This window comes from Cavia porcellus, unplaced genomic scaffold, assembly GCF_034190915.1.
Source record: "Cavia porcellus strain 051 isolate PalLab524CR breed Dunkin Hartley unplaced genomic scaffold, mCavPor4.1 scaffold_17, whole genome shotgun sequence".
In the NCBI taxonomy this organism is placed as follows: Eukaryota; Metazoa; Chordata; class Mammalia; order Rodentia; family Caviidae; genus Cavia; species Cavia porcellus.
The window spans coordinates 70,289,589-70,313,661 of NW_026947500.1; the positions used below are offsets into that span (position 1 = coordinate 70,289,589).

General features: G+C 47.8%; 1 protein-coding gene across 11 annotated transcripts in view; it reads left to right on the forward strand.

The window, feature by feature from the left end:
- The first annotated feature begins 4,773 nt into the window (after positions 1–4,773).
- Ilf3 (interleukin enhancer binding factor 3) overlaps positions 4,774–24,073 on the forward strand; it is a 30,964-nt gene continuing 11,664 nt past the window's right edge. For 8 of the 11 annotated variants that reach the window (XM_004999455.4, XM_004999457.4, XM_013150007.3 and 5 more), the window contains exons 1-5: positions 4,774–4,960; positions 19,381–19,476; positions 19,793–19,831; positions 20,270–20,499; positions 20,606–20,783. In XM_004999455.4, the coding sequence (XP_004999512.1) occupies positions 19,474–19,476; positions 19,793–19,831; positions 20,270–20,499; positions 20,606–20,783 (450 nt within the window). In that variant the 5' untranslated portion in view covers positions 4,774–4,960; positions 19,381–19,473. Of the gene's footprint in view, positions 4,961–19,380; positions 19,477–19,666; positions 19,832–20,254; positions 20,500–20,605; positions 20,784–24,073 lie in introns of all 11 variants that reach the window. The other 3 variants (XM_063228684.1, XM_023564014.2, XM_003461229.5) reach the window with 3 other exon arrangements.

Genomic DNA, 24,073 nt, shown 5'->3' on the forward strand with positions numbered 1-24,073 from the left:
GCACAGCGAGACCCTGTCTCAAGAAAAAAAGAGGAGGAGGAGGAAGAGGAAAGGAGGAGGAGGAGAAGAAAATGAAAAACGACACAGCGTGCTAAGGAAAGTCTCCATTTATTTAATTTTTAATTTTTACTTTTGGTCCTGGGACTCCGCTCAGGGCCTACACTTCAGGCAGGCGCTGTGCTGCTGAGCTGTAGCCTGGGTTCTATTTACTTATGTTCTGAGACAGTGTCTTGGGGTGTAGTACAAACTGGCCTTGAACTCACTATATCCTAGGGTGGCCTCAAATTCGCAATGATCCTCCTGCCTCAGCCTTCCCAGTCCTGGGATTTTTAAAAAAATTGATGAGCATGTTTTAGTACATAATGATTACATTCATCATCAGGAGATGGCCCATGGATTAACACCTCTTAGTTCTCATTTTGCAAGAACCCAAGGGGGTGCATTCCAGTCCTCTTTTTCATTTTGAGACAGTTTGGGTCTCCAACTTTTGATCCTTCTGCCTGGCTTCCCAGAGTTCTAGGCATGTGCCTCCATGCCTGGTGCAACATATGGCAATTTTGTTTTGTTTTTTCTTTGAGACAGTTTTACTATGCAGTTCAGGCTGCCCTGGAATTCAGTGTGTAGCCCAGGCTGGCCTCCCACCACAGCAGTCCTCCTGCCTCAGCCCTCTAGGTACAGATTACAGGTGTGGCCCACCAGACCTGGTTTCAACACATTTCATTTCTTTTTTTTTTTCGTACCAGGAATTGTACCCAGCATCTCATGCTTGCCAGGTAGGTCTTGTGCAACTGAACTAAACTGAGCTTAATTTTTTTTAAACACATCTTAATTTTTTTTTTTTTTTTTGTCTTTTTCGTTTTTATTAGTACCAGGGATGGAACTCACAACTGCCTGCTTACAAGGCAGGCGCTTATGCTGCTGAGCTAAATCTCCAGCCCCTTACTTTTTTTTTAATGGTACCGGGGATCAAACTCAGTCTCACGCTTGCCAGGCAGGCCCTTACACCGCTGAGCTAAATCCCTGGCATGTGCTCTCTTGTCTTTTGTCTTTTTCATTTTTATCGGTACCAGGGATCGACCTCCAGCCCTCTCTCTTGTCTTTTTGAGACACTCTCACTATGCAGTTCAGGCTGGCCTTGAGCTCACTTTGTAGCCCGGCCAGGCTATGCTTTTCCTGGAATCCAAGGAGACTGCAAGTGTATGATTGGAGTCTGAGCTGGACCCTAAAAAATGAGCAGTTGGCCTGGAATGGTGATGAACACCCAGCATCTTGGTACTCTGGGAGGCTGAGGCAGGAGCACGGCAAGTTTAAGTTCAGCCTAGGCAGTTTAGAAATGTAAAGCGATTCTATCTCAAAAGAAAAATATAAAAACACAGTTGGCCAGGGATATAGCTCAGCGGCACAGTGCCTGCCTGGCAAATGTGAGGCTGTGGGTTCAATCTCCAGTACCAAAGCAAACAAAATAAATCCCCAAGAACAATAAAACACCACAGTCGGGGATGGAGTTCAAAGTGGTAACACCTCCAGGACCACAACACAAAAGCTGGCAGCCACAAGTCGCGAGAATTCCTCATTTCTCTTACCTTGGCATCTCTAAGTCTTGTGGGAGATGAGAGAGGGCAAGGAACTTCACAGCTGCGATCCCACACTAGGGAGGCCGGGGCAGGAGGAGTGTCCATTAAGCCCAGCCCGGGCCACAGATAAATGAGTTCCAGCACCTGCGTGCCGGGGCAAGAGAAGGCCGGAGATCTGCTGATTTGAAGCCAACCTGCGCTACAGACTGAGTTGGAGGTCGGGCTGATTTATGTAGTGACTCTGATTTTTTTCTGAGTTCCTGTTGTATGGAGTATTACTTTCTATCCTTTGACTTTTTGTCTCCATTAAAAAAAAGCAAGAAAAAGGTTTGGATTTTGGAAATCTTCAGAATACGGAGCGGACGAGATTAATCCCGCGGGGGACCGGAAAGCCCGGGGGCGCGCAGGCGCGGAGGGAACGCCGAGGGGCGCCCCGGCCAGGGGTGCGATTCAGCACCCGCGCTGCAGGGGGCGCGCTCCGCCCGACCCGCCCTCAGCGCCAAGCAGTGAATTACACTCCTCTCTCCGGGTGCAGGCGCCCAGCTCTCGGTTTTAATGTTTATTATTGTGTGTTTGCAGTATACAGTGGCTCCACTCAACGTGTGCAGTTGGTGTGTACAGAACACCTCTCAATTCTTTTTTCAGAGTGGGGATTGAGCTCAGTGGCACAAACGTCTGCCTGGCAAGTTTGAGGTCTTGAGTTCGATCTCCGGTACCAAAAAAAAAAAAAAAAAAAAAAAAAAAAAAAAAAAAAAGGTCAATTTTTTGTCAACCCTTCCCCCTCCCTCGTTTGATTCCACTCCCAACCCTTTTGTTTACTGTTGTCTTTGAGACAGGGTGTCCATATGTAGTTCAGTCTCGAATTCACTGTGAAGCCCAGGCCTTGAACTCACTGAGGTCATCCTGCCTCCGTACGCCGCCACCACGCTCACTTGGCTTCATGGAAGTTGTTTTGAGTCGAAACCTGTAATTCTTGTTTTGTCTTACACGCTCCGCCACACTGGCTACCCGGTGCTCATATTTTTTTAAATTTTTTTTTTTTTTTTTTGTACTAGGGATCAAACTCACGACCTCGCACTTGCTGGGTAGACGCTTATGCTACTGCGTTAAATCCCAGGCCCTCCCCAGCGCGTAGTCATGTCCCTGACCGCGCCTTTCTGAGTCTGGACCCTTCCCTGTGAGCTGAATTAGAGGAAGGAATCCCAAGAGCATCTTTGGCGGGAGTTCAGAAGCTCCCTCCTGAACGCTAGTCAGGAAAGGAGAACGCATCCTGATATGCCACTTGGGGGCGCTGTGAGCCCAGGCAAGTTACTTGGACACCGCTCAGAGGCCCTGCTGGTCTCTGGGCTTCCTTTAAGGTTGTATGTTACAGCCAATTGCGGAGCTTTTTGTACTGTACTGCACAAATACTGTATTGTACTGTACTGGGTCGCATCCCCAGCGTTTTTTTTTTTTTTTTTTTTGACTCTTTCCTTTTTATCGGTACTGGGGATCGAACTCACGACTACCTGCTTGCAAGGCAGGCGCTTAAGCCGCTGAGCTAAATCCTCAGCCACACTCACAGCATTTCTCCTGTCTCAGCCTCCGGAGCGCTGGGATTATGCAGGTGTGCACCATCACGTGTCCTTTTTATACAGGAGCTGTTTTAAACTGTCTCATTGGCTTGTTTTTGTGTTTAATGTTGGGTGCGTTCTTCACCTAGTAAACTCTTTTTTTTTTTTTTTTGTAATGGGGATCAAACTCAGGACCTCATGCTTACCAGGCAAACACTTGAGCCAAATCCCCAGCTCAGTAAACACATTTTTGAACTTCAACTTCTGGTAAGGAATCCTGGAACCTTCTAAAGAACAGCCTGGTATCTCTTAGCTTGCTTAGCAGTTACCCTTGCAGAGGTCCAACTGGACCCTGGCAAAGAACGGGGATACCGGAAGGATACTGGGAGTTTCACGTTTCCTAGGAAGATTCAACTGTGGTGCTGTTGCTGGTCCCCCCCCCCCTACATGGTCTTGCTACACAGCTCAGGTTGGTCTTGAAAGCGGTAATCCTCTGGTTTCAGCCTCCCGACTGTTGTGTTTACGGGTGTGAGCCGCCTCGCTTGGCTCCACAACACGGAGGTCCAAACATGGGGGAGGCTGAGGCAGGAGGATCGCTCCAAGTTCGAGGCCAGCCCAGAATACACATTTCAAGGCCAGTGTAACTAATATGGAGACCCCGTTTTAGAAACAAAAGGGGCACGCCTGTCATTCCCAGCAGTAGGGACGCTGAGGCTGGAGGACTGTCCGGAGATCACGGCCAACCTCAACGACAGAGTGAGCCCTTATCTCCAAACACCGAAAGAACCAACGCGGCAGGCCACCGGTGCCTTTAGTTTGGAGCCGAGCAGACCGGACTCCCGTTCACCTCCTCCCCGAGCCGGCGAGGGACCCTGTACTCTTCTTGGGTCTGAGCATCAGTTTTTCCAGGTGCCAGAAACCCGAGGGTGAAGCGGCTCCAGGATCACGTCCACTCGCCTGCGCCTTTGGCGGCCCCGGGCGGGCTAGAGTCAAGCGCTGCACCCCGCAAGGCTGAAGCACCCCGGCGCTGAAGAACTGGGGTGCTCTTCGGTGCTGGGCTGAAACTCCAATAAGGAGCTCGGCCCAGCCTCTCGGCCTCTAGCAGAAGACGAAGGGACCGAAGTGACCCCTCCGCATCAGAGACGTAAGGCCCGCGGGCTACCGATTCCCAAACTGATGCACACACGTGCCACACAGTGAATCGTTTCCGCCAACGTACTCATGGCGACGGGGCTAACATGGCGGCCGCGCAGGCGTACAAACGCGCAGTGGTCGCGAGGGCGGCCCCTCGCGTCTCACCGTGCGTCACGTGGCAACAGCCGCTCGAAACCGCCATTGAAAAATAAGAGAGGCTTTTGTCACGTGATTAAGGCCTCCCAGTAGAGAGAAAATAAGGCCTAAAAAGCCTCTGTCACGTGGCTGACTAGGATGGAGAAGTCTCCCGTGTCACGTGACTATGCGGCACCAACCGTCTGGAAAAGCCTGGTACTGGAGCCACGTGACCAGTTACGAGATGCCTACGTGCACACACGCACGAGGACACGCCCACTTTCCCGCTTTTCGCCCCGCCCTCTCATTAGGGTTCGGCCTGCGTCGTGCGGCTACGCGACGGTGAGGAGGCGGGGCTCGAGCCAGTCACGTGGACCCGCACCTCCCTGGCGCGCGCCCGTCCGCCAGCCCGCTCGCCCCCGGCTCCTCCTCCTCTTCTCGCCATTGCAGTTGGACTCAGCAGCCCGGCGCGTACCGCGTGGCTTTTGGAGGGAGACCCCGGTGGGCTTTGGCAGGAGGGAGGAGGTGGCGGCGGCTGGTGTCGGGGAAGGGGACGCCGAGAAGGTAAGCGTCAATGTGGCGGCGCTCCGGCCCGCTCCCGCCTCTGCCCCTCCCCCCGTCCGTTTTCCCTCTCAGCGCGGTCTCGGCTAAGCGTTGGCGGTGACAAGGCTGGTGACGCTTCGCAGCCCGGTCCTCCGCCTTCCTCCTCGCCCTGGCGCCCGCCTGCTGCTTCCTGGGCCCGCGTCGCTCCCGCGCTCGGCCGTTAGTCTCCCCCATTGTGCCGAGGAAACAAGATGGCGGCGACGGCGGCGGCGAGGGCCCGGTGCGCGCGCATCCGCCCCCCCACGCGTGGCCCCTCAGCCCACGGGGTGCGCGCGCACCGGACCCCCGGCCGCCGCTCCTCCAGGCCGGGCTTTGTCTGTTGCTGTGCCGCGCGCAGGCGCGCACGTGCCTGGCGCACACACCCCCTTGGGCTCGGAGCATCCTTGGCCGCCTTGGCCGGGGGGACCCCCGTCTCCCCCTTTGTCCCGGGCCTTCCCCGGTGCCAGGAAGGTCCCGGTTCTCGAGGCGGGAAACCGCCGCTCCTTTGTCCTCCACGGGGCACGGAGAGACGCAGCCCCCCTTCCTGGAAGCCCCTTCCCTTGGAGAATTACAGAGGAAGCCTTTGTGGGTCCGTTTGGTTCGCAGATCTATGACCCGTAGGCCTCCCCCGGATCAGGCTCCAAGCTTAGGAGGGTTTGCTTTGCCTTTTCTTTGGGTGATTTGATTTTTATTGATGCTGAGTGTTTTCCAGGCTGCTTAGGATTTTCTTTCTGCCCAAGGGTGGTGTGGTGTGGTGTTTTAGGCCACTGAAATCTGTAAGATGGGGGCCAAAACGTGGGTGCTTCAAGGCTTTTGTTTTTTTCAAGTAGTTAAGTGAGGAAAATTTTTGAGGATACTCATATGAGGTTCCACCTCTGGTTGAATGTCCACCTGTCCTTGTGCTGTTCGTGCCCAAACTTGGGGACAGTAATCCGTCTCTTAGCAATGTTTCTGAAATCGCAGCTCGTTGCTACTTGGGGAGCAGGCTGGATCTGCAAAGCAGTGTGTTTCTGCAAATCTCTGATAGTTCAGGATGGCACCTCATTTAAAGTGAGCGGTGTGATGGAAAACTTGGGGTCCACTGGAAAGTGCGCGTTCCTATGAGAAGTGAGGGATTGAATACAGGACTGCATGCTCTCTTTTCCCTGGGTGTTTGTGGTTGGGAAGCGCCTTCGTTTGCTCACTGTCCCGAGACTGTGCTTTGTGTGTGACTGTTTGGTCTTCAGGTATGTAGCCACAGCCAGGACGGACAGGTAACTAGAGATGCATTCACGGTGGAGACAGAGACTGGACCAGGATGTGGAAAAGCCTCGAGAATGTGGGTGGGTGCTGCTCTGTTTGGCACTGCAGGTGCCCGTCTGTGTATGATCTTGGAGCTCCCGGCCCCTGGCGTTTGTGAATGGAAGCTGTGCATGTCCTGATACTCTGTGGTTCAGATTATAGGCTGACACTTATATTATAGGCTGCAAGGTGTGGCTTTGACTGCACTGGCACTGGAGCATCAGTCTCTGTCTTCTAGGAGCTGAGGTTAGCCTGGGAATCATCTGCTTTTTTGGAGCTGACAGGTGTCAAATTATTTGCTTTTTTGTTTGTTTTTCCTGATGGAACTTCCCTTCTGTGACTAAAAGTACTTTCAGCTCCTAGTATTTGTAGAATTGCGAGTGAAGACCTAATGCTCTTGTTTCTCTTTTCTCTCTTTCTCTCTCTCTCTCTGGTACCAGGGATCGAACTTATGACCTTGCGCTTGCCAGGCAGGTGCTTTTGCCTCTGAGTTAAATCTCTGGCCCCCTTTTTTAAGACAAGTTCTTACTATGTAGTCCAGGCTGAACTTACTGTAGCCTAGGCTGGCCTGGAACTTGCAGTGATCCTCCTTGCCTTAGCCTCCTGAGTGCTGGGACTGTAGGTACGTGCAACCATACCCAGCTTTATTTTTCTTGAATTCTGTCCCATTGACAAGAACACGTGCAGAGATTTTAGTTTCTCATCCTTATTTTTTTTCAGGCCACTGGGCTGAGGCAGGGGCTGGTGGAGTCAGTGCTGGGGAAGAACCTTCTGGAAGGTGATCTTTCTTTTTTTTTTTTTTTTTGTCTTTTTCGTTTTTATCGGTACCAGGGATCGAACTCACGACTGCTTGCTTGCAAGGCAGGCGCTTATGCCGCTGAGCTAAATACCCAGCCCCGGTGATCTTTCTTTTGGTGCGGAGAAGGTAGCATCTTGCCTATCCTGAGGTTTAGCAAGGTATGGGCAGTGGAAATGCTCTTCCAAAAGAGGCCGTGGAGTTTTTTTCAGGTTGGGGTGGCTCCTTGAAACTTGTTCACTCTCCTTTGCAGATCTTTTCATCACTCTTTTTGGCCCCTAGAAAGTGATCCTTTTCCTCAGGAGACTTGGTTATACCTCTTAGCCTTGTCAGCGCTTAGTACTATGCGGCTTTGAGAGACGGATACTTCACTGCGTAGTGTTAGCGTTTGTGGCCCGTGAACTTGTGACCTTTTTTTGACTTTTGCTTTCAATAAACCTTTGCAGGCATTAGGGTTTTTTAGGTTCTGTGTATGGGGTGCAAAGTCCTGGGAAAAAAGATTTGATTACTATTTGCAGTGGTTGATCTGGAATTAGAGGTAGGCAGTAGTTGAGAGTCTGTGCGGTTATTGGAGAAATTTGGGGGACTGCAAGGGGCTGAGTGGGCTTTACATTTTTGCTGCAGCATTTGGCAGTTTTAGGTGAAACAGGTAGTTTACGTCTCTGATGTAAGTTGGTACTAAAATGGTAGTGAGAGCAGGTGGGTACGAATTAGAGGGAACCAGGGCAGTAAATTACTTTTTATTTTTTTGAGACAAGGTCTTGCTCTGTAGTTCACTGGTCTTGGAACTCACTGAGTAGTCCAGGCTGGGCTCAGACTTGGGCAATCCTCCTGTGTCAGTCTCCTGAGTGTTAGAATTTAAAATTCTTCATGATGGTTACCATCTGCTAAGTCCTTGACAGCAACCCCCCCCCCCAGTGTGTTGCAGGTAATCTCACTACACACGATAAACGAGAAAGCAAGACACTGTAGCTGCTGTTTTAGATATCTTGTGAAAGTGATAACTAGTTTTCTTGCTTCTCATTAAATGTTCATTTATTAAAGATGCTGAAAATGTAAGTTTTGTTTTCTTTGTAATTTTCTTGTGGGAATTAAACCCAAGACTTTGTGAGTGCTGGGCATGCTCTGCCACTGAACTACACTTGTGCCCCATATAATATAACTGGTATTAAAACTTGTTTAGTATCTAAAAGGCATTTTCCTGGAGGCCATATATAATCATCAAAGATCATTTAATTACAAATTGAATATGTGTGTCCTTTTATTAAAGTGCCTTTACTCCAGATTATTTTTGTAATTTTAGGTGATCAGTGAGAAGTGGTTCTACTGGCAGTTAAAAATCTGTCGTAGCAGGGCATTTTGGCACATGCTTGTAATTCCAGCACACAGGAGGCTGAGGCAGGACGATTGCCATGAGTTCTAAGCAAGTTTGGAATACATATTGAAACCCCATCTCAGAGCAAACAAAATAAGAAATCTGTGATAATTTTTCTTAAACATGCCAAAGCTCTCTCTTGAGTTTCATAAGGATTGTGGTTTGAATTTAGGAATAAGGTCCTGTGTGGAGGATTCATTGGTCTTTCAGGTCACTTGATTTTTTTGTCTTGAATTACTTTCTCTTCTGAGTCTCTGGTTTTAAAGAATAAAACCACAGCCAGGCATGGTTTCTCATTCTTTTCATCCCAGCGCTTGACTGAGGCAGGACAATCAGCTGAGACAAGAGGATTGCCATCAGTTGAAGGCCAGGCTGAACAGCACAGTGAGACCCTGTCTGAAGAAACCAAACAAAACAACAAGGGATATAGCTCAGTGGCACAGCTCCTGCCTGGCAAGCACAGGGTTGACAGTTCAATTCCCAGTACCCACCCCTCCGCCCAAAAAGAAAAAACTAGAATTTGCTGGGTAATTTACTGTTTAAAAATGTCAGCTAGGGCATACACCTGTGATTCCTCCCTTCTTGGGAAGCTGAGCCAGGAGGATTAAAAGGTCAAGTTCAGTTTGGGCTGTTTGTTTGTTTATTTAGTGACTGTCTCCATATGCAGTTCAGGCTCACCTTGAACTCACTTTGTAGCCCAGCCTGGTTTTTTTTAACACACAACAATTCTCCTGCCTTAGCCTCCTGAGTGCGAGTGCACCACCTTGCCCGATTCAATTTAGTAGCAAGACCATGTCTCAAGAAGGGATAGGGATATAGCTAAAGCTCAATGAAGACTCTTGGTTCAGTTGGCAGTACCACACCAAAATACAAAGGAAACAAAAGAAAAATTGTATTCAGTGGTTCAGTTAAGTTTTTTGCAGATTAATCATTGTTGCACAGTGATATCTCATTTAAAACAAGTCTAAGCCACATATGCCCAAGTCTCAGCCATTTGGGAGGCTGAGGCGGGAGGATCATTTAATCCCAGATGTTCAGGGCCAGCCAGGAGTGCTCACTACATACTCCTGCCATAGGCAAGCTGCAGAGCACCCTTACAGGAGGGAGTGAGAGCCAGCCAGGACGCAGGAGCTGTGTGGGTATCTGGTGAGTGCTCACCAAGGTGTTTGAAAAAAGCAGATGTATAATCTTGGGAGGGGAGAAGGGGCGAGTCATTTGGGGGGAAAATTACTTGTCCTTTTTAATTGTTTATTTTAAAAGAATTTATTAATTTATTGCAGCAATGGGCCTCATGCATGGTAGGCAAATGTTCTACCATTGAGCTGCATCCACAACTAAGTCTGTGTTTTAAAACCCAGGCTTTTGACTCCAGAGGCGGAGGCGGAAGGAATGCAAGTTCAAGCCCAGCTTGGATGGTTTAGCAACTGCTGATTCTTTTAAGTGCTGGGGATGTAGCTCGGTGTGAAGACCCTGAGGTCAGTTCCTAGCAGAAAGCAAAAAAGGCTTTTGGAAGCTAAAGTGGCAATCTGGGCTAGAGTGTAGCTCAGTGATAGAGCACTTGTCTAGCAGGTGTACGGTCTGCAGCACCACAAAAAATAAACTGGTGACTGCCATATGGCCCAGCAGTTACGCTTTTCAGTCTTTTTCCTTTTTATTGGTACCGGGGATTGAACTCACGACGGTGCACTTGCAAGGCACGCGCTTATGCTCTGAGCTGAGCCAGCCCCTCGGTGTTCAGTCTTACGAGGAAAGGGAACATGTTCTCATGAAAACCTATGCAGGGTGGCTTAACAGCCTTTCTGTGATAAAAGCACTGCCCTTCAGGATGAGTGGTTAAAGTATATTAGGTCTTGCCCACAGAAAATTGCTTGCCCAGAAAGAGCCAATTCATGATGCACCTGAAAGATAGGTGAATGAAGCTTGCCTATCACTCATGTACAACAAACCAACAGTTAAACATTACATACCCTGTAATGCCGTTTCTATGATTATTCGGTGTTCTTGAAGCTGGGTCTTACTAAATTGCCCAGGCTAGCCTAGAACCCATGATTCGATTTTCCTCTGAGTGATAAGACCTGTGACCCCAAGCATAGCTTGGTTTGTTTGTGTCCCCCTCCTTTTGCTGGGGGTTGAACCCTGAGTGCCTTGTGTACGCTCCTCTTGCACTCTGCTACTGAGCTGAACCCTCAGGCTGGTCTCGAACTTGCAATGATCCTCCTGCCTCAGCCTCTCGAGTGCTGAGATTATAGGAGCACACCACTGTACTCCACCCTCTATGACACAGAATGTAGAAATGATTGGCTTAGTGGCTGCAGGGGGAACATGCTTAGGACCTTACAAGAGCAGCTGAATGGATCCTTACACCCTCACAGCTCTATGCTTTAACCACATCAGTGTCATTACTGTGTTCTATAGTTTCACAAGATTTTATTTTAGGGGGAGAAAATGAAGTAAATCTTTTCCATTCCTTGTGTTTGTGAAGCTGCAGTTATTTCAGGGTAAAAGAACTCACTCCATGCTGTAGCAGACCTCTATAATCCCAGCTGATCCCAGCCACTCCAAAGGCTGAAATGTGTTGATCACTTGAGCCCAGGAGTTGGGATCAGTCTTTAGCAACATAGAGAGACCATTCATCTTTTTCTTTTCTTTTCTTTTTTTTTAATCTTTATCGGTACCAGGAATCCAACAAACTCACGACCACAGGCTTGCAAGGCAGGCGTGTATGCTGCTGAGCTAAATCCCCAGCCCTAAGACCACTCATCTTTTACTCATCTCTTTTGGTATTATAGATTGAACTTGGGGTTTTGCACTGAGCTATATCCTCAGCTCATTCATTCTTTTTTTTTAAATCAGTACCAGGGATTGAACTCAGGACTGCCTGCTTGCAAGGCAGGCACTTATCCCGCTGAGCTAAATTCTCAGTCCAACTCATTCATTCTTTTTTTTTTCTGTGAATTGAACTCCGGACCTTGTGTTTGCCTGGCACGTGCTTACCCCATTGAACTATATCCCTGGCCCCTCACTCATTTTTTCCCCCTGGTACTGGGAATTGAAATCATGACCTCATACTTTGCCAGTCAGGTGTTTGTGCTGTTGCGCTATATCCCTAGCTTTTTTGAGGGGAGGTGGGTACCAGGGATCAAGCTCACAACTTCACACTTGTCAGGCAGGTGCTTACACCGCTAAGCTAAGTCCCTGGCCTGTTTTGTTTTGTTGTCTTTTTATTTATTTTTTGTCTTTTTGCTTTTTATCAGTACCAGGGATCGAACTCATGACCGCACACTTGCAAGGCAGGCGCTTATGCCGCTGAGCTAAACCCCCAGCCCCTTTTTTGTCTTTTTTGAGACAGGGTTTCACTATGCATTTCAGGCTGACCTTGTACTCACTTTGCGGCCCAGGCTGGCCTCAGACTTACAGCATTCCTCCTGCCTCAGCCCTTGAGTGCTGGGATTACAGGTATGGCTGCCATACCCTGGCTTCCTCATTCATTTTTTTTTGAGACAAAGTCTCATTATGTAGTTCAGGCTGACCTTGAATTCACTGCGTAGCACAGACTGGCCATGAACTTGGGGCAATCCTTCCACTTCAGTTGTTTTTATTTTTAAATGATGTGTTGATCATGCAGGCCTAGAATTTGCAATCTTCCTGCCTCAACCTCTTTAGTAGCTGGGATTATAGGTATGTGCCAACTCACCCAACTAAGACTTTGTTTAAAGGAAAAAAAAGAGGAGGGGAGGATACTGCTTAGTGATGAGCACTTTTCCCACCATGCTGCAGGTGAAAAAATAAAAGATACCCTTGCTAAAACAATTTGGGTCTCTGTTAATAATTAACATTCTTAAAGAGATAATATTTTTATTATTTAAGGGAAAAAGCATTTTAGAGAGTAAGCATATTAAATTGCACATGACAATTCAAAAAACAAAAATTCAAGGAGTTGTCATTTGCAGTAGCTTGGGAGGGTTGCCCCCAGCTGGGTGTGTAATGATGTCCTGGACTTTCTTTGCTCAGCCTCAGCTCCCTGAAAAGCACACTGGACAGAGGTTTGCTAATTTTCATTTCAAGTTTTGGCAAACATTTCTCTGTGATACTGCCTTTGCGCGCGCACGGGGGTGGGGGGTTCGTTTTGAGAAAGGGACTCCCTATGCAGTTCTGGCTGGCCTTGAGCTCACTTTGTAGCCCAGGCTGATCTAGAATTTGCAACAATCCTGCCTCAACCTCCCAAGTTCTAGGATTACAGGCGTGTGCTACCATGCCTGGCTGATACTGTCTTTTCATAGGTGGATTTAAAGACCTGTTGGGTTGTATTTTTAGTGCATGAGGTATTTTCCCATATTGTTACTTTTATTTTTATTTTGACAGTACTGGAAATTGAATTCAGTGCTTTGTGAATGCTAGGCAAGCATCCTACCAGTGAACTACATCCCAGGCCTCTTTTTTTTTTTTTAATGTTATTTGGGCTGAGATTGAACCCAGCATCTATCTCACATTTTAAGCATATCTTGTGTGTGTGTGTGTGTGTGTGTGTGTGTGTGTGTGTGTGTGTTTTGGTAACAGGGATCGAACTCGCAATCTTGGCATTGCCAGGCAGATGCTTGTGCCATTGAGCTAACCCCCGGCCTTCAGCTGTTTTTTATTTTTTTGAGATGAGGGCTCACCAAATTGCACAGGCTGGCCTTGGATTTGTGATGTTCCTGCCTCAGCCTTCAGAACAGTTGGAATAGTGTTACATATGCTCTCTAGAGAGAATATGTTAACGTCAAACATAGAAGAAAATAAATTTGGAAGGAGATAGTTGTATAAATTAAAAACATTGGAACCCCGGGGATTTAGCTCAGTGGCCATAAACGCCTGTCTGGTGAATGTTAGTTCATGAGTTCGATCCCTGGTACCCCCCCAAAAAATTCCAGATCTTCTTCCTAACTTTGACTTTCATCTACAGACCTGTGGAAACAGAGCAGGAGACCATTGAACTGTATTTCAGATTTGTATTGGGTTTTTAAATTTCCCAAAGTGGCATAACTAACCAGGTTTCAGATTGGCATCGGTTTGGCTGGATCATTTTTGTTAAAGTTGTTCTCCATGTGTCCTGGGTGATGCAAATCTGCACAAAGTCACTGTGAATCGTGCATGTGCCCTCACACCAAAGGCCGGAGCTGCACCTGTGCTCAGGAAACCCAGAGCTGGCCCTGCGCCCATATATGCTAAAGCCTGTTTCCCCCTGCAGTGTCCGCCTCAGGACTGTTCCCCAGGTGTTTGGAAGGCTTTAAGATCCGTTAAACACGGGACACCATGCTTGCTTGTTCATTCTTGCTCCAAGATTTGCCTATTTCTGCCCACTAACGTGGGATGCCTTTTTCCAGCAACCAGTGCTGTGAGCCTCGTCGTAATTAGGGAAAGGTCAGAAAGATGTCCATTGCATCACAGGACTATGGTTTTGTGGTTTTAAATCTCTTTTAAGTCTGCATCCTGTGGATGGGCTGATTTCGGGAGCAAAAACCTGATCCTCGCATGTAAGAGCATCCCAGCTCACATGGAAATCAAGTTTAACATACTAATGCTTCACTTACTGCTCATTACTGCCACTTCAGAGAGGCCATTCTCACTGGGGCCCAGGTCTGAGTCATGACCATGATTGTAGGAGCAGCTTTTTGTATGTGGAGGGCACTGGGGCCTGGCCTGTAGGCAGGATCAGTTGCCAGCATTGTTATTCCCTAAAAACCTCTTAGAAAGGATGTTTCCATTCAGCGGTGGGGGGACAACTCTAGGGTGAATTCATGTAGTGGAATCCCTAAAGTATTCAAGGCCACTGCAACTGAATTGGATGACAGATCTGTGCTCTCACGGAGGACAAATGAGGTTAGTTTTGTTGCTCTGCAAAGAAACAGGCTCAGTTTTTAAGCATTTGTTTAAGTCTGCGAGAACCCCAGAACCCCGAGACAGACACTGCCACTGTGGCCTGGTCTACAGATGAGCTTGGGGATGATTGGGCTACAGCAGATGGAATGGGGGGCCTGAGCCAAGCAGCCAGAGCCCTGTGAGTCGACTCAAGGTCCTATGCTGGAGCTGAGGATGAAGTGAGGTGCAGCTGGTGCCCGCACACTCACAGCCCTTAACCTTGAGCAGTGCGGGCAGCAGAAAGGAACCTGCAGCAGGATTCTTGCGTGAAGTCTGGGGTGTGTGGGTGTCCTAGGGGCACTTTTGATGGGGAAGGGTGTGTTACATGGGGAATACCATTTTATTCCCAGAAGTGGAAAAGTGGTTTCCCTTGGTGTGTTGGGTGATATTTTGGGGGGAATTTAGTTAGGTCTTCAGCAATTTTCAGAATAGCCAGGCACATGCCTATAATCCCAGCATTTGGGAGACTGAGCCAGGAGGGTTGCTGTGAGTTTGAGGCCAGCCAGGGATACAAAGTGAGTTCAGGGCCTGCCTGAACTGCATAGTGAAACGCTGTCTCAAAAAGACACACACAAAAACCCTCCAGTTTTCAGAGTAGAGAGTAGCAAGCTCTGTATCTTCATGGACTCGTAAATTTGTGTGTTCGTAACATTATGAAAATGTTCAGAAATACATAAGTTTCCAGTGACCACTTAACCTGTCCACATACTCTAGGTTATGGATGCTATTGCCATTTGGTATTGTTTATCCCTCAATTGATTTACTTATGCATTTGTTCTTGTTTTGTTTTTTCAGGTAGCAGGGATTGAACTCATGACCTTGCACTCTCCAGGGAGGTGCTTATGCTGCTGAGCTAAATCCCTGGCCCCTGTTCATTTGTTGTTACAAGACAAGGTCTTGTTGTGCAATGCAGGCTGGCCTCAAACTCTTGATTGTGCTGCCTGTGCCTACCAAGTTACAGGTGTGCACCAGCAAACCCAGCAGTCACTTGAGTTTTTGTGATGCATTTCAAGCCAGGTGGCTCAGAGTTGCAGTCCTCTGCATGTTAACTGAAGTTCAGTATTTATTTACAGTTTTTTCCCCTCAATGAAATACAGACCTTAATGCTATCCAGGGAGTTTGGCTGCTGCATATACTCAGTCCCCATCCCCCTAAAAAGCAGGGGTGAGCCTGCCCCTTTCTAGTTGAGCCCTGCCACCATCCCCAGACACCATTTAGAATTTTTCCAGTATTTATTAGTTTTGCCGTCCCAGCCAGTCAGTGTAGAGATAAGTATTATTCCTTCTGAAGCTTAGTTGTTTGCACAGAACCAGTGGGAGCCTTTGCAGGTTACTTCTGCCTTCTCTAGGAGCTTGTGCTCTGCCACATCCAGCATTTCTGTGACTTCAGATGCTGCGGTGTGGCCCACGTCCACTGGTTACTTAGACCAGGTGACCAGTCAGTCCCTTCTCTAGGAAACTCATTTTAGACATTTGGTCCCAAAGGCCTTTAATAAGAAGGTCTTTGGCCCCTCAAACCTTGCAGGAAAGGCTGTGTGTTTGGTCTTCGTAGCAGAGGCAGGTATTGAGACAGCACTGTGGTAAAGCATGCTAGGCTCAGCGGGAAGGATCGAGCTTTTCCCTTGGGTGCCCTTTTTTTGGCCAGGGAACAAGCACTGATTTGCCTTGTCTGTCACTGTCCTGGCATCAGGCCCAGAGCTTGGTATGGGATAGATATTTGCTAAATAGTTGTTGAATAAATAAATGAATACAGTTTTAAATGGCAGCCATCACAGCCAGATTGATGAGACTGCAGTGTAGATATGGCCATGACCAACTGCTGTGCGACACAGGACTTGGAAGTGTGTATCATCTAAAACTGACTCCTTACCAGGTAGCTCAGAGATACCTGTGGAGCTTGTCATAAAACAGGATGTGGTTGTTTTCTGAGCCTTGGGTTTTTAGTTTATCTGTCATGGTTACACCTTAGTAAGTGTTAAAGTTTTCTAAGACAAAGTTGTCGAGTTGAGCACAGTGTCACAAGCAGGTCTCTCCTTTAGAGGTACTCAGAAGGCTGAGAGAGGGTGATCACAAATTCAAGGCCAGCCTGGCCTATTTAGCAAGACCTTGTCTCAGTCAAAGTTAACGTAATTGAACACATTGTTCAATCCCCCAATATTGCAAAAACAAAAACAACCCATAGAACCGGGCATGGTGGCACACACCTGTAATCCCAGCACCCACGAGGCTGAGGCAGAAGGATTGCCACAAGTCTGAGGCTATGTAAATCAAAGCCAGCCTGAGTTCCATAGTGAGGCCCTTTCTCAAGCAAACAAGCTGCCATGGAACTTGTCAGACATGTACACATAGATTTCCGTATACTCATCTCCCAGCTTCAACAGCTGTCAGTGTTTTGTATTCTTGTTTCATCCTCCCACAGTAGAGCACTCCAGAATATTTTAGAGCAAATGCCAGGCATCTAGTTTCAGCCATAACTTCCCTGAAATTAGCAAAGGACACATCACCACATCATTTATGTCAAGCTGGGAAATAATTCCTTAATTAAGGCACGTGGGCATGCATGTTGCTCATTACTTCCAGAGGCCTGGCAGTTGGTACTGTTTTGAGGGTTCTGAAATTTGTGCTGCATGCTTTAGGTGGGTTGGCTCATGTAATTTTCACCGTCCCCTTGCAGAGGGTAGAGGGCTGTTTCATGCTGCGGGTATATGAAGGAAAATCCGTGGAAACTATTTTGTGCTGGGGGTTGAATTCACCACTGCGTGCTTGCAAAGGCAGGTGCTTATGCCGCTGAGCTATAACTCCGGTGACATGGAAACCATTGAAGGCCACACAGCTCGTGGCTGAGTGCGTACTAGGTGACCAGTTGGTGATGGCTCAGCTCTCTGAAGACCTAGGCATAGCATGCCTTGAGTTTAGGGACTGGGCTCCCCTCATCCAGCCATATAGTCCCTCATGCTCTTCAAATCACGCTTCCCTCCCTCATCCTGAAGTTTGGACCCTGAGTGTCCTGTTTGTTGCCTAGCTGTGCAGAGCTGTTCAACCTTGAAAACTTGTAGCATTGAAATTTAAATTGCTAGGTAACCCTGAAGTGCTGTGGTGAGTTTGTTTGGCCTTGTACCTTTCCAGGCTTTGAGCCTACTCTCCAGCTTATTTGACTGTAGATAGAAGGCTTACAGTTGTATAGTGGAAGGGGAAAGTGGGTTCATCTGGATGCGTAAGAGCCACATGGATCTTGTTTGTTCTTTTGTTTTGATTTCACCATGGGTCAGAAGGTTTGCACCAAGTGGGGATTGAGGTTATATTCAGTATATTATTTAGAGAATAGTGTTGTATAGCTACTTTCGTCTTGAAGACTTTGGTTGGTTGTCTGTCTCAGCCTCTGTGAAGTTGAGTTCGAAAGGAGAGCTATCTGTCTACTCATTGGTGGCTGTTAAATCTGCCTGGAAGCTACTGCTTTTGTGTTCTATAGAAGTCCTTTTGGACCCCCTGTCAAGGCCCTGTGTCCTCACCTTTCTCTTCCTTCCCTAGGCAGCAAGGGTTTTTAGGTGGATCTGATTTTGCAGTACTGGGGATTGAATGCAAGTCCTTCACGCTGAGCTGCATCCTTAGTTCTTGACTGACTTACCTGTAAATTTTTTGTAGGGGGAGTACTAGGGATCGAACTCTTGCCAGATAGGTGCTTATGCCACTGAGCTAAATCCCCCGTACCTGTAAAATGGGAGACAGTCTTAAGTTTCCCAAGTGAGACTGAAATTTGTGGTCTTCCTGCTTTAGCCAAAGTTCTGAGATGACAGAAGTGTAGCACTGTGCCCTACTCAGATACCAAGATTTTCAGAAACATCTTTACCTATAGCATTTTCTGGATACTGGTTAATATTTTTTGTTTCGTTTCATGTTCCTATTGACTTATACCACCTGAGGGAGCCTGTCTTATGCTTGTATTACCCATGGTTCAGAGATGCTCAGCTGCCAGCAGTGACACTCAATCATGGCCCCATCATGCCTGTGTTGAGTCTCTAATGATATAATCAGCTATATGAAGGTGGTAGGGGATATTTCCCAGCAGTTTTAAAATCTCAGCCAGGCGCTGAGGCACATAGCTTGTAATCCTAGTACTTGGGAGGCTGAGGCAGGAGAGTCACCGCAAATTTGAAACCAGCCTGGACTACATAGTGAGTTCAAGGTCAGCCTGAACTGCATCGCAATACCCTGTGTATCCCCCCCCCCCAATTATCTTGTTTGGAAATGGAATAAATTCTTCAACTCTGACAAGGTTATTTACAAATTGCAAAAAAATTCTCCATATTTACTCCTGTAGTCCTCTTTTCAGTCTGTGACAGTCAGAAAATGTAAGGTCATTGACAACTTTTTCTTACATCTGTAGTGGAACCCCAGCAGCAGACAGTAACTGTTACAGATCTGTCAGATGTACAGTTTTTATGACTTTAACTTTTTGTGTTTTTTTGAGACACCTTTTGCATTATAGCTCAGGCCAGCCTTGAACTTGCTAGCCTGTGCTGGTGATCCTCCTGCCTTAGCCTCCTGAGTGCTGGGATTACATGTGTGCACCACCACACTCAGGTTTCTTTCTTTTTGTTTTGTTTTTTTGGTCCTGGGCTTGGATTTAGTATACCTAATGTATACTGAGTACTGTGTGTGTTTTACCTCTAAGCTATACAAAAGTTGACTGGCTACCCAGACACAGTGGCACACGCCTACAGTTCCAGTATGGTGAGACTGGGTCAGGAGGATCACCAGCAAGTTTGAGACCAGTCTGTGGTGTGCAGTGGGATCCTGTCTCAAAAACAAACTGGGCGGTGGTGGTGGTGGGATATCAAGAGGAGAAAGAAAAAAGTAAAAAGCAGTTGATTATGGACGTGAGGTCAGATAGAGCTTCTAGCAAAGCACTGTTTGCACTTTAACGGAGCTGGTACTGAGGGTTGTTGAGTGCCTTAGTGTACCCTGCTGCATCGCCGGTCTCTTGGAGGCTGCTAAAATGAACCCATGTATAAAATGAAATGCTTGGAACTAAACAGATTTTCTGGTCTTATAGATAGTTGAAGTATTGATAACACCAAGGAAATCTGTCACAGTTTGAAAAGTTAAGGAAAAGTTTGATTTCCAGACACTACAGAGAAAAGTGAAAATGGTAAGTTTTTTTCTTTGATTGCAGATACTGTTTTTTCATTTATGTACAACCATGATTGTAGCAGTTCCCAAAGCTTTTGATTCTGTGACCATTTCCTATTGGACTTTGTGAATTAAAAAGTAATGTATGTCTCAGTAATTGGAATGCAGTAGTCCCTCCTTATCCGTGTTTTCGCTTCCCGCGGTTTCAGTTACTTGCGGTCCACCGCAGTCTGGAAATATTAAGTGGAAATTCCAGAAATAAGCAATTGATAAATTGTAAATTGCGCCCGGTCCCCATGCCTGCGTCATTCACCTCACTTCATCTCATCACGTAGGCATTGTACCATCACCACTTCACCACGAGAGGAAGAAGGGTGAGTACCCGCACTCAGGTATTTCAGAGGCCACAGCCGCCTGGACTTTGTTCACACACTGTTGTAATTGCTCTGTCCTAGTAATTCTTAACCTCATACTGTCTCATTTAGAGTAAACGTTACACACATCTGTATGTTGGTGAAAGGCCGTTTTAGATACTGGGTTTAGCACTGTCCCTGGTTTTAGGCCTCCGCTGGGGTCTCGGAGTGTATCTCCACGCATAAGGGGGGACTACTGTGGTGTAGAGATAGTCAGGCGCCCCGTCCCTCCCCTGCCTGGAGGGAAGAGCAGTTTGCTGGGCCAGTTCCCCAGGCTTTAGCTTCGTCCTCTGGTCTCACACGGACGGTAGGGAGCATTGGGCTGCACAGCATAAATGATGAGTGGTGGGTTGCCTGGTGTCTCGGCCTCATTTTTTAGCTTAGTTCTCACGTTTCCAGCGTCCAATGCGGATTTTTGTGAATGATGATCGCCACGTGATGGCGAAGCATTCTTCGGTGTATCCCACACAAGAGGAGCTGGAAGCAGTGCAGAACATGGTGTCCCACACAGAGCGGGCTCTCAAAGCTGTGTCCGACTGGATTGATGAGCAGGAGAAGGGCAGCAGTGAGCAGGCCGAGTCCGACAACATGGATGTGCCTGCAGATGATGAAAGCAAGGAAGGGGCCGGGTAGGTTGGGCGTTGTGCTCAGAGCCTGCTTTCTAAGAAATGCCGTCTGGCCGGCTTCTGGCTAGATGGACTCCCTCCTGAGCCAGCCTGTGTGTGTGCCCTTCAGGGAACAGAAGGCGGAACACATGACCAGGACCCTGCGGGGCGTGATGCGGGTTGGCCTGGTGGCAAAGGGCCTTCTTCTCAAGGGGGACTTGGATCTAGAGCTGGTGCTGCTATGTAAGGAGAAGCCCACAACTGCCCTTCTGGACAAGGTGGCTGACAACCTGGCCATCCAGCTTGCTGTGAGTGTGACTGGGCCGTGGTGGGGATGGGAATGGGGACAGGGAGCTTACGGAGAATGAGGAGAAGAAGAAAGGACCATCCAGTGTCGGTTGCCAGGAAGCAGGCTCATCCCCCTTGAGTCTGCAGTGGGGATGTTTTCAGTAAGTGATAGGCGGGATGCCACAGAGTCACTGAGGGCCTGGGGAAGTCACCAAGACTTACCACCAGCTATGAGGACCCTGTGCCTGCCATGTGCCAGGCTGCACATGACCACGGACATTAGAGTTGCCAATGTCAGTCCAGGTCTTAAGGATGAAGATGAGTGGACAATGTGAGAATTGACTCTTTTCTCCTCCTGAGCCAAACCTGGCTATACACAGAACTCTTCTTTCTTTCCTTCTTTCCTGGGGTGGACCCCAGGGGCTTTCATACTGAGCCACACCCTCCTAGTCTTTATTTATTTTTAAATTCTGAGACATGATCTGGCTGAGTTGCCCAGGCTGATCTCAAACTTACATGTCTCCTGCCTCAGCATCCCAAGAGTGCTGGGATTATAGGCATGTGCCAACACAGCCAACTAACACCATTTTCTCAGACACAAAACAAAATGCTGGGCATAGTAGCTCACACCTGTAATCTCAGCGCTTGGGAGGCTGAGGCAGGAGGATGTTATGAATTAAGACCATCCTGGTCTACAAAGTTAACTCAAGGCCTACCCAAAGGCATAGTGAGACTCTGTCACAAAAAGAAAATCCAGGGGCTGGGGATTTAGCTCAGTGGCATAAGCGCCTGCCTTGCAAGCAGGCAGTCATGAGTTCGATCCCCAGTACCGATAAAAACGAAAAAGACAAAAAAAAAAAAAAAAAAGAAAGAAAAAGAAAAACCAAATCAACCCCCCACTTGTTCTTTTAAAAGTACTGTATTGCTGGGGATTTACCTCAGTGGCATAAGCGCCTGCCTTGTGACCGCGCAGTCATGAGTTCAGTACCCCATGAAAAAGGTACTGTCAGTACCCCCAAAAAAGGTACTGTCTAAGTGATAGCCTGTGGCATCTGCCGAGCACCTACTGCAGCAGGCCCAGTCCTCCTCTAAGTGTGCGGGCGGTGGGCCAGAGCACCAGGCGGCAGCATCTGAATAGTTGGTGCCAGCCTCCATCCTGGGAGGCCAAAGGGAGTGGGCCTAACTGCACCACTACTGCATGCGCTGCTGGCGCAGGTGCTCACCAGGGCCTTAAATGTGAAGAGGAAATCTAAAATGACAGTACACTTTGTTCCCTTGAAAAGTGTTCTCTTGTAAACCTGAATTCTGATTCACAGGGCTAAGCCCTTGTAGTTTAGGACAAAGAGTATGTTAGTATGTTGGAAACCTCTGAGTAGCAACTAACACTGATGCCCTAAAATGTCTTCTAATAGTGACATTAAAATCGTGTTCTTGTCTATTAAAAAAAAGGTCTAAAGTGAACATCATTGTAAATTTAAGAGCCTTTTTTTTTTTTTAAATTCAGTGCAGAGGATCAAATCCTGTACCTCCCACATGCTGATCATAAGTCCCACCACTGAGCAACACCCCTAGTTTGGGAGTCATTTCCTAGACATAAAAATAGCAGGCAGGGGTGTGCTGTCTCTCCATGGTAGGATGTGTGCTTAGCATGTACAAGAGCCAGGGTTCCATTTGTAGCTTAAAAAAAAGAAGAGGACAAGCAGGGCAGAAGCACCTGCCTGGCAAACACAAGGTCCTAAGTTCGATTCCTGGTACTGGAAAAGGGAAAAAGAAAAGGCAGAATGCCTGTCACCCCGAGACACTAAGGCTTGAGTTGGGCTTGGTGGTGCATATTGGTGATCGCAGCACTTTAGAGGCTGAGGCAAGAGGTCAGCCTGGGGTTTGAGGTCAGTCTGGGCTAAACAAGAAGGTGAGTTCAAGGCCAGCCCGAACCGAACAGTGAGACCTGTCTCAAACCAAACCAAACAAAAGCCAGGTGTGGTGGCACACTCCTGTAATCTCAGCACTTCGGAGGCTGAGGCAAGAGAATTGTTTCCAAGTTCCTGAGACCGGCCTAGGCTATAAAGTGAGCCCAAGGCCAGCCTGAAGTGCATAGCAAGACCCTGCCTCAAAAAGCCACAACAAAACCCAAAAATGGAGGCAGGATGGCTGCAAATTTCAGTTTGGCCTGGGGAATTTAGTGAGACTTTTTTTTAATGAGAGTCTTCCTAATCTCCAAAATAAATGAATAAAAACAGCTAGGGATGTGGCTTTCTGGGTACAATTCCCAGTACCACAAAGTAAAAAATAAACCAATTCAGCGGTTCTCGATACCTCCCTTCCTCATACACACAGTGGTGTGTCTGCATACAAGGGAGTGTGGGGTGCTTTGTAGTGCACCCAGCAGCCCCTTAACCAAGTTACCTACGCCCCAGAAAAACTGATTGTGCTGATACTGAAAAACCCTGATTTAGCTGGGCAAGGTGGCGTACACTCCCTTCTCAGCACCTGGGAGGCTGAGGGAGGTTCACCCACAGTTTGAGCCCAGCTTGGACTACAGCATTCGAGTCTGGCCTCAGCTACATAGTGAGACCTTGTCTTAGAAAAACAAAACAGGAAGAAAGAAAAGGAAAAATACAAATTTATATTTTCAGTATATTTGTCCTCTCTAGTAGGTGATGACAGTTTTTGTTAATAAAAACAGTAAAAGCTTAAGTTTGCTGGTAGTGACACAAACTTGTATAAAGAAGAAAGACATACAGGTGAGCCTCCTTGCAGCTCTGCGGCTGTGGCCACCTTCTGTCTGTCACAGGAGGCGCAGCGTCTCGGCATGGGGGCTGTGTCTTCTTTGTCTGGGACTGTGCTGCCCCACATTGTCTTCCACATGGTGCCTGGTTGTGTCGGCAGGCTGCACACCTTGTCTGATGGGACTGAGTCAGGCAAAGTTACTATGAAGTGACAAGAGGAGGGCTCACATGCTGGCTTCCTGCTGATCTAAAGCCAGGCATTCTTTGTTTGATGAAGGTGTTGCTTGTCACTTCGGCTGGCCCCTGAGCTCCTGGGCTGAGGTAGCTGGGGCTGCTCCTCTCTGTACCTGACTTGCGCTGCCAATTTGGTTTGGTTGGTTTTTTTAACCAGGTCTCATCGCATAGTTGAGGCTGGTCTTATAGTTACTATGTAGCCCAGGCTGGCCTCAGAGTCAAAGCGATCCTTCTGTCTCAGCTTCCCGAGTACTTGGATGGCAGGCATGCACTACCACATTCAGCTTCAGTCCTTTTTTTGTGTCAAGGTGGACTGTCATTAAGTCACTAAGCTGCCGGTGCTAGACTCC